This window comes from Tachysurus vachellii, chromosome 17, assembly GCF_030014155.1.
Source record: "Tachysurus vachellii isolate PV-2020 chromosome 17, HZAU_Pvac_v1, whole genome shotgun sequence".
Lineage (NCBI taxonomy): Eukaryota > Metazoa > Chordata > Actinopteri > Siluriformes > Bagridae > Tachysurus > Tachysurus vachellii.
Genome location: NC_083476.1, coordinates 5,850,042 through 5,860,177, shown reverse-complemented (window position 1 = coordinate 5,860,177; position 10,136 = coordinate 5,850,042). Strand labels below are relative to the sequence as shown.

The 10,136-nt window shown below is 43.1% G+C and overlaps 1 protein-coding gene across 4 annotated transcripts in view; it reads left to right on the top strand.

Moving 5' to 3' along the window:
* Positions 1 to 1,498: 1,498 nt before the first annotated feature.
* ric1 (RIC1 homolog, RAB6A GEF complex partner 1) overlaps positions 1,499 to 10,136 on the top strand; it is a 46,428-nt gene continuing 37,790 nt past the window's right edge. For 2 of the 4 annotated variants that reach the window (XM_060890795.1, XM_060890793.1), the window contains exons 1-2: positions 1,500 to 1,965; positions 9,522 to 9,629. In XM_060890795.1, the coding sequence (XP_060746778.1) occupies positions 1,825 to 1,965; positions 9,522 to 9,629 (249 nt within the window). In that variant the 5' untranslated portion in view covers positions 1,500 to 1,824. Of the gene's footprint in view, positions 1,966 to 9,521; positions 9,630 to 10,136 lie in introns of all 4 variants that reach the window. The other 2 variants (XM_060890794.1, XM_060890796.1) reach the window with 2 other exon arrangements.

Sequence of the window (10,136 nt, the reverse complement as noted above, 5' to 3'; positions counted from 1 at the left end):
GCTTTTCATTGTCTTTTTGTGTGTGTGGCTTTTATATTCACAGCATTTAGCAGACACCCTTACATTTAAGTTATTGACCTGAGTAATTGAGTAGTAGTCCAAGGCCTCAATAGTCCAAGGCCTCAACCGCTGAGCTACCGCTTTCACTTCATATTTATATTCTGATTTATAAATCAGATTTTGAGATTATTTGTATATGTTGATGAAGCCTTGGTCAAGGAAAGTAATTTGAAGTCAAATGCACAGAAATGTACACTTGAGGAGGGAACCTCAACCTTTTTGGCATTTTATTGTCATTTCAACGATATATTGCAGTACACGGTGATATTAAACTTTTCTCTGAATGTTGGAATGTTGTTTTATTTCACTGTGTACTGCGACAGCTATATACGGTTGGAATGACAAATAAAGCTACTTGACTTGAACACAATACAGTATTTACCAAATACAATAAAATGGCAAAAAGTATTAAATAAAAAAAAAAAAAAAATATATATATATATATATATATATATATATATATATATATATATACTACTCATTATTATTACTAATCATTATTATTATTATTATTAATCATTTAATTTGTTTTCTTTATTATTAGTATTTTTTATTTGTAGTATTTATTATTATTTATTATTATATTTTTTCTTTATTAGTAGTATTTTTTATTAGTAGTATTTTTTATTTTTTTATTATTATCATCATTCATTCATTCATTCATCTTCTACCGCTTATCCGAACTACCTCGGGTCACGGGGAGCCTGTGCCTATCTCAGGCGTCATTGGGCATCAAGGCAGGATACACCCTGGACGGAGTGCCAACCCATCGCAGGGCACACACACACTCATTCACTCACGCAATCACACACTAGGGACAATTTTCCAGAGATTATTATCATCATCATCATCTGAAACCAAGTTCTATGTTGGGGTACGGTGGCTTAGTGGTTAGCACGTTCGCCTCACACCTCCAGGGTCGGGGTTCGATTCCTGCCTCCACCTTGTGTGTGTGGAGTTTGCATGTTCTCCCCGTGCCTCGGGGGTTTCCTCCGGGTACTCCGGTTTCCTCCCCCGGTCCAAAGACATGCATGGTAGGTTGATTGGCATCTCTGGAAAAATTGTCCGCAGTGCGTGAGTGAATGAGAGTGTGTGTGTGTGTGTGTGTGTGTGTGTGCCCTGCGATGGGTTGGCACTCCGTCCAGGGTGTATCCTGCCTTGATGCCCGATGACGCCTGAGATAGGCACAGGCTCCCCGTGACCCGAGATAGTTCAGATAAGCGGTAGAAAATGAATGAATGAATGAATGAATGAATGAAAAGTTCTACGTTGCATCTATAATTATATAAGCAGGTTACACCACTAGATGGAGCCCTTGAACCTTTTTGGGTAAATGAGAAACCAGGTCGAAGCGTGGCTATTAACCCCGCCTTCTCCTTTTGGGATTAACCAATGGAATTTGAGATCCATATAAAGGCCAAAGATGGCGTCGCTGGGACGTCGCGCGAGAGAAATCAGACGCCGAAGTTCGCTTCAAAACAAACGTCGCTCCCGTTATATCGGGTCGCTGCTTGCTGAGTGAAAAATGGCGTCGGGTTAAAGGATCAATGCATTTTATTTCCTGGATATTTTCCCAAAGCAGTTCCACCGAGCCTTTGGAGCGCTTATATGTAAATATAGACATTTAAAGCGACTGGTTAATAATGAACTGATCATCTGCACCGACTGTTAGCCACAATGCTAACCGGCTAACTAGCTAAACAGCTAGCTGACGCGGATTAGCCTGTGAGCGCTGAGATCAGTTTAAAACACGGATTGTTCACCATGTATTTTCTGACGGCTTGGCCGCGGAGGCTGCTGTGTCCGCTGCAGAGCGCCGAGGAGCCCTTTAACATCCAGCCGAGCTCTCAGCGCTTTTACCTCGCCGTGCTGTCGGACACACAGATCAGCATCTGGTTCAGCAGAGTAAGTGACGCTCTGATCAAATACGCGATCGAGTCTGTGAGTGTTGGCTGTTTTGTAGTGAGCAAACAATGCTAAAGGTTGAGCTCAGAGAATCCGGCTGATCACTTAGCCTTGTTAGCATCCGGCTGATCACTTAGCCTTGTTAGCATCCGGCTGATCACTTAGCCCTGTTAGCATCCGGCTGATCACTTAGCCCTGTTAGCATCCGGCTGATCACTTAGCCCTGTTAGCATCCGGCTGATCACTTAGCCCTGTTAGCATCCGGCTGATCACTTAGCCCTGTTAGCATCCGGCTGATCACTTAGCCTTGTTAGCATCCGGCTGATCACTTAGCCCTGTTGGCATCCGGCTGATCACTTAGCCCTGTTGGCATCCGGCTGATCACTTAGCCCTGTTAGCAGCCGGCTGATCACTTAGCCCTGTTAGCAGCCGGCTGATCACTTAGCCCTGTTAGCATCCGGCTGATCACTTAGCCCTGTTAGCAGCCGGCTGATCACTTAGCCCTGTTAGCAGCCGGCTGATCACTTAGCCCTGTTAGCAGCCGGCTGATCACTTAGCCCTGTTAGCATCCGGCTGATCACTTAGCCCTGTTAGCATCCGGCTGATCACTTAGCCTTGTTAGCATCCGGCTGATCACTTAGCCTTGTTAGCATCCGGCTGATCACTTAGCCCTGTTAGCATCCGGCTGATCACTTAGCCTTGTTAGCATCCGGCTGATCACTTAGCCCTGTTAGCATCCGGCTGATCACTTAGCCCTGTTGGCATCCGGCTGATCACTTAGCCCTGTTAGCATCCGGCTGATCACTTAGCCCTGTTAGCAGCCGGCTGATCACTTACCCCTGTTAGCATCCACTCCAGATGATCATTTAGCCTTGCTAGTTCACAGCAGAATTCAGCAGCTGCTCAGATTAAAATAATTATTCTTATGAAGTCTTGTACAACATTTCATTTTTTGGGATTGTATTAGTCTTTGTGTGATTATTCATTGTTATTTGTAAACTAAGAATTAAACATTTTTCATTTCCATAGCTAGAGCAACTTATTAGGATCGGCGTAGCGTTTAGGTGGACTGGGATCGGCGTAGCGTTTAGGTGGACTGGGATCGGCGTAGCGTTTAGGTGGACTGGGATCGGCGTAGCGTTTAGGTGGACTGGGATCGGCGTAGCGTTTAGGTGGACTGGGATCGGCGTAGCGTTTAGGTGGACTGGGATCGGCGTAGAGTTTAGGTGGACTGGGATCGGCGTAGAGTTTAGGTGGACCGGGATCGGCGTAGCGTTTAGGTGGAACAGCTGAACAAACTGAGAAATTACATTTCCATCTTCAGTGATTTAAGCCATGAGATTAACCATGAGGGGGGGGAAGAGTGTGGTTAATGTTAAAAATTAATTGATAAAAAATCTGTACATAGTGTTTATTTGCATCTGTACCAGACCTTAACATTTTCTTTTGGCTGAGCTGAATTAATTTCATACTGAAACGAAGACCATCAAACCGTGCTCTCCTTATAGCTCCATGACCAGCTTATTTGTTTATTTATTTGCATTTGGGAGATATTTCTAACTTGTTGGTAGCCTGGATGTTCAACTCTGGCTTCATCAGCATCCAGAAGTGAGACTGAACTTGCTTGAAATGCCAACGTAGTCTCTAAACTAGCTGGGATACCGGCGTAGCATCCTGTAGCGCTCTTTCACACGGCTTAAAGTGGAATTCGGATTAGTTTTAAAAGTAGGACAGAAGTTTTGTTAAAAAATAAAAAACAATGAACACCTTTACACTTTATAGAAAGTGATATGTAAGTGAACATTGCGTTAAAGAGAAAAGAGTAAAAAAGAGTAAAAAAGACGTTTTATTTTTCAACATTCTCCAGTTTCTGTCTAATTTGGGCTTCGTCTAGTATGAATTTTTTAGACTAAGTACTAAGACTAAGTGCCATTGCTTTTAAGATTTATGAGTTTGAGCTTGTCATAACTTTCACTTTTAGCTTGAACGGGCTTCAAGTCACCGCTAAGGTTAATTTGTAACTTGTGCATGGGGATTTCCTTCATTTACATTTCTGTACTCCTCAGGGACACGTACTGTACAGCTCCTCAGAAAACCTGTCGCTTTATTGATCATGGAGACTTCCATCACTGTGCTGATGTTAAAAGGCCAAAGTTCTCTCAGTTTGTCCACAAAAACAACAACCGTGAACTGAACCATACGGACGGGTCGTAAACTTTTGATGTAAATTCATCACTAAGTCGTTCTTTTTGGGTTTGATGTTGTGTGTGTGTGTCCGGTGTCCAGGCTTTATGCTCAGCTTGTGAAAGGTTAATGCATTTTCGTCGTACTGTGTGTTTTCACTTTCACACTGCGCTTTCACCGCACTTTAGAAAGCAGACAGTGGAGTGACTGCTGAATGCCTGGGAAAAAACCAGAAGCTGCGTTTGTTGTTTTCGCCTAAAGCACGAACATCTAGATACATCTAGAAAAACTGTAGACGTTTTGAATCGGCCCAGCGTTTTGGCATTAAATTAACGCTGTAGATGGGGTTGTTTTAAATGGAAAAGGAGAAGCTCATACAAACACAGTGGAACCAAGACACTAAAGCAGCACACACTCATCTTACAAGCAGGATTCTGCTTTTCCTCATCATGGTGTCCGTTCCTAATCAGGAACCTTTCAAGCTTTTCTGCCTGAAGACAGAACAGGTACTTGAACTGCAATTTTGTCTTCAGCTCTACAGATAGGATTCTGAGTCACGACGTTACGTTGTCGGAACTCGAGAGTCCAATTTGAAAGCAAGACTTAAAGGTGGGGTCTCCGTTGTTTAAGAAATGCTTTGGAAAACTGCGTCGGGCCACAAAACAAAAACAAAATTAACATGTAGCCAATGAGCAGAAAGGGGCGTGTCTTGTCAATATGTGCGGAGAGAGTGTTCAGTGCGCATGTGTGACATTAGCAGAAAGCGGTTTTAACATTGACATGGAGGATAAAAAGAAAGAAAGAAAGCGAAGAAAGGCTTCCGATAAGGCAAGAAGTAGGACCCGTGTTAATATAGGATCAGCTTTCCAGCGCTGGAGAGAACTGAACATCTTTCACGTGAAACGGAGATAAACCTTTCACAGTACAACACACAGTACTACAAAAACACATTTGTATTACCATAGTATTACTCATTGAGCTCATTTTTTGATAAAAAATATACCCTCGGTCAGCTGCCCCAACAGGTTCCACCATAATACTTGTCTGGGTTGTAATTGGGTTCTACTTGTCTGGTGTATGTGTGGAGCGGAGCTATCAATACAGGGGTGGGACCCATTTGTGTTAGGGGCGTGTTTGTTTTGGTGATTTCAAATGTCAACATCGGCTTTCAAACAACGGAGACCCCACCTTTAAATATTTCAGCAGTAATTTTGGTGGAATGGTGAATTCAGCAAGCAACCCGTTCTTAAAGACGCCCGATAGACAGTGATTTGGTAGAGCGGTGACACGCGTGACTGTCTATGGCACTTATTATATAATTATCTTCTACGTTTCCTGACAAAGTCACACCTCGTCTCCTCTTGCACGCTGTGCTACATCACACCGCAAGCGATCGATGCGTTTTCTTGTTATGCGTCATCTTTGTCTCGCCTCACCTCGTCTCGGGAAGTTAACACGTTTTATAGTTAACCCAAGCTTGAGCAGCTAGTCAGTAAAGGCTTAGACATTTTACAATTTACTCCTTTGCTTTCTCAGGTGCCGAAAACACCTGCTTTAGAAATAGCCATTTAGAACGATATGGGGCATGGCTGTGATGGGACAGTGATTGTGTTTGTGTGTTACACCTGCAGAATGCAGTACAGCAGAGTGTTTCTTTCATTTTAAAAAATTTCACCGGAGATCAAGCAAAGACACGTCGCAGAGAAGTTTTTTCCGCATGCCACGAATCATAAGCACCACCGCTTACGTATTGTATTTTGGTCTTTCAGTGATTGGATCAGTGATTGATTTTTCTTTGCTAAACAGAGTGCGTTAGATTGTTTTGGAAGGTAAATTTAATTCATTTTTGGCACCAATCCAATACCGAATCCATAAATGGTCTTAAATAGATTTTTCTTCGAATGTAAAAGGTAACGTGGCCTCAGAGCGACGCGGCGAGGTTGTGCTTTTCAACGCGGCATGTCGTCCTGAACGTAAAGCCGTCACGTTAAAAAAAGTGAGTCACAATAAGACACCTATTCTGATACAAACCTCACAAGCACAATGTTTACACAAAGAAATGCATTGTGTCGAAGGAAATAAAGATCAAGTTTTAATATAATGTCCTGCAGCGGCGACGGCGGCCCTCCGGCTTAACTCTTTTTGCCGATCTCAAGCCCGTATTAAATGGAAGGTTTGCGTCAGGATGTGCATCCGGCGTAAAACTACTGTAAGTACCTTCAGATGGCTGTGCTACAGATTTGCTGTTAATTCTGGATAGTGGGATAAGTTTCCGCATCATTTTTAAAGCTATTATTTTAAATGCATATCTTTTTAGATAAATGTTAACGTTTCAGTCCGGTCAAATTTCTCTCTACTAGTATTTTGTATTGTGATTTGTCTAGACTAAGTAATTGTGGCCCAGTGTGTTTATTGTATTCACACGTGGTTGCTTTTTGCTTTAGGATGAAATAAAAATTTTTTCCAAATGATTTGACCGCTATCCTTCGTACACAATGTCTGTCTAAGCGACAATATTTTATTAAATACAAGTTCAATATTCATATTTTGAGGGAAACTCTCTGTTTTTGAAGTCAGTAAATGTCTCAGGTGGTCTAAGAAGTGAACAAAATAAGGCCGGTATTCTTTTGAGTCCCATAGGAAATACCCAGGCGTGCTTCCTTTTTTTCTGATCTTCTTTGCTCTTCCTGATTGGCCTGTTGGGTAGAGGAACAGGAAGTCTGCAAAAAGAATTCCCCCCCCAAAAAAAAAAAAAACCAAAAACATTCCTGCGTGCAAACGTGCTTGTTTACTTGTGCTGTTTAATTCCACACAAAGGCACACCGAGTTCTTGTCTCTATTCCATCAGACACACACCTAAAGAAATCACGCTCCGTATTTGTTTTCTGTAAACATCGTTTTCTGTCTGTTCTTTGCGTCTGCTCGGGCCATCACGGTCGCCATGGTTACTTAATCCAATGCTCTTTTTTTCTGTAAGCATCAGTTTCCTTTCACGCGAGCTTGCGTATTAGTTTGGATTGCAGTAATTTTACAGCAGCTTGTGACCTCAAGAGCAAATGCTAGAAAGCAATTAGCGATTAAATCAGTAAACTTGTTTGTGTACAGAAATACCTTTCAGCATTTCAGTGCTAATCATGTGACATCTCTGCAAGTATTTTGTCTTCAGTTTGTCGTGCTATTTCATTAGAGTGATGTAATTACTGATAATGTTTGGTAATGACAGTGAGCACGGTTTGTGATCATGCTAATCCTTATCATGTTGGAAGTTACTGCTGTTCACGCTTCCTCATTTATCATCAGTCTCCAGGAATAATGTGCTTCTGTTACTGCTGACTGAATCAGATTCATTTCTCTCTCTCTGTCTGTCTCTGTCTCTCTCTGTCTCTCTCTGTCTCTCTCTGTCTCTCTCTTTATCTTTCACTATCTTTTGCACACACAAAATCATTGAGCAAAGTGAATCTAGGCATCTTGGTTTGTTAGTTTGTGTGGGATATATTAAGTAAGCGGATCATCCAGGATCAGTCCTCTGTGTCACTCCTGCTGAACTGACCCGGGATCAGTCCTCTGTGTCACTCCTGCTGAACTGACCCGGGATCAGTCCTCTGTGTCACTCCTGCTGAACTGACCCAGGATCAGTCCTCTGTGTCACTCCTGCTGAACTGACCCAGGATCAGTCCTCTGTGTCACTCCTGCTGAACTGACCCAGGATCAGTCCTCTGTGTCACTCCTGCTGAACTGACCCCGGATCAGTCCTCTGTGTCACTCCTGCTGAACTGACCCCGGATCAGTCCTCTGTGTCACTCCTGCTGAACTGACCCAGGATCAGTCCTGGGTCCCCCCCCCCCCCCCTCTCTGTCTCTCTCTCACTCTATCTGTCTCTGTCTGTCTCTCTCTCTCTCTCTCTCTCTCTCTATCTGTCTGTCTCTTTCTCTCTCGGTCTGTCTCTTTCTGTCTGTCTCTGTCTGTCTGTCTGTGTCTCTGTCTCTCTCTCTCTCTATCTGTCTCCTGAATCTGTCCTTCGTGTTACTCGTCCCACCCTGTCTCTCTCTCTCTCTACAGCAGTAAATGCCCGTCTCTTTCCTCAGCCTGTACTAGACAAATTTGTGCCCATGTCTCACTCACCCCCATAAACAAACTGCTCATCTAGCTGCTAGTTAGGAACAAACACGGGGCGTTGGTTTACTTTCCTGCTTGCTCTTCCCTTTATAAACACCACGTCATCTGCTCTCATCTCCACTCCAAAATCTGTCAGTCTTTTTGAGCAGGTTTGCGTATAGGACTCCTCAGACTTTACTTTTTGCAGCTAGTGTTTCCTACAAGCGGAAGAAAATCCACACCTTTCTTAGATATTTCTTTTACGATCACACAACAGTTAGTTTGGTGATTGGATGAGTAGCATCATAAGGACATGGTAATAAAATTGAAGCAGGTGAAATAAGATGTTATGCTTCTCAGGCTCGGCTATAACGTGGAGCATAAAAACCCACTTTATTTATTTATTTTTCCCCGTCGATTTAATCTGTCTGCTTGATCCAAGTCATTTTAGTCTCCATAATTTTGCCTGACTTTATTCCAATCATGAGAAGCGGCGTGTTACAATCGTAGCGTATTGACCTGATTTACTACGTTTTTGTTGAAACTCGTCCAAGCGGTGACAAAAAACCCATTACATGGACTGTAATTATGAAATGCGCACTACTCTGATTGAGGAAACACCTGGGTTTAAAAACCGTAGTGTTTATAAACTGATCAGTTAGAAAGTGCTTCATTGAGGATAGTTAATGCATTCAGCTGCAGAAAATAAAATGAAGATTAATTCCTAAACCTGGAGCCTGTCCCTGGGGTACAAGAACGAGGTGAACGAGGTGCCAATTTAGCACAGTTCACGCACACTGTGGGAGGACCCACACACACACACACACACACACACATGCAGAAGCAGAACTCAAACCCACAACCATGAAGGTGTGAGGCAGATGTGCTCACATCACCCTTAAAACAAATGGGTTTTTGTTTTGGAGAAACTGAACGTAAAACCTTGTTGACCAAAGTTTATTTCTCAGTCAGCTTGACAAAGTTTTGGTTTTATTTTCTAGGTTGTAACGTGTAACGTTTATTACATTTCTACAAACAGTTTGGCCGTATTTACGGTGTTGTTTATGCTATGCTTTGTATGCTGTTTGTATCTTACTGTCTTGAAGCGTTGCTGTCGCTTGCGTTATGACAACAGAGGGGGAAAAAAAAACAAATTAAAGGAAATTAATTGTTGGTAAAAATAATTTCTCAGGTGACCCTTGTGAAAGCAATGATGCTGATCAGTTTAATAGTTGAATGCTTTATCTCTCTGCCTCTTTCTCTTTGTTTCTCTGTAGCCCAGCGTTCTGATAGTGACTTATATCGAATCGGAGAAGGCATCTGCTCAGTTTGGCTTCTATCAGCAGGCCGAATGGAAAGCAGACGACTCCATGATCGCAGTAGCGGTAAGTGGTGCTCAAGTCATTTCAGCTTTCACTTTCAGTCACTGTGGAATCTCAGGCTTGACCTCAGTTGTGTGTGAGTTTCTGTGCATCTGCACCTGTGTATGTTTGCTCCGTTCACATTCGCTGGGGTTTTTAAAACCAGGATGAAATGAGCAGGTAAAGTGATGCACAGAGAAAATGCGGTTTTCCTCGAGTGGTCAGATCAGTTACATATCAGATACATATCAGTTACATACAGATTAGTTAACATAATACAGGCTCCAGCAGTGGGGGCGGAGTCGGGTGCAGCGGGCGGTGGGGGGCGGAGTCGGGTGCAGCGGGCGGTGGGGGGCGGAGTCGGGTGCAGCGGGCGGTGGGGGGCGGAGTCGGGTGCAGCGTGTCAAGTGTCCTGCTAGTTTCATTGCTGCTGTTATACTTTACGGCACTGTGTTTTGCTCATTCTAGTTTTCACTTCCCTTTATGTTCCTGATTTTGCAAATGTGGTGTTTTTTTTTTTCTTTCTTTCTT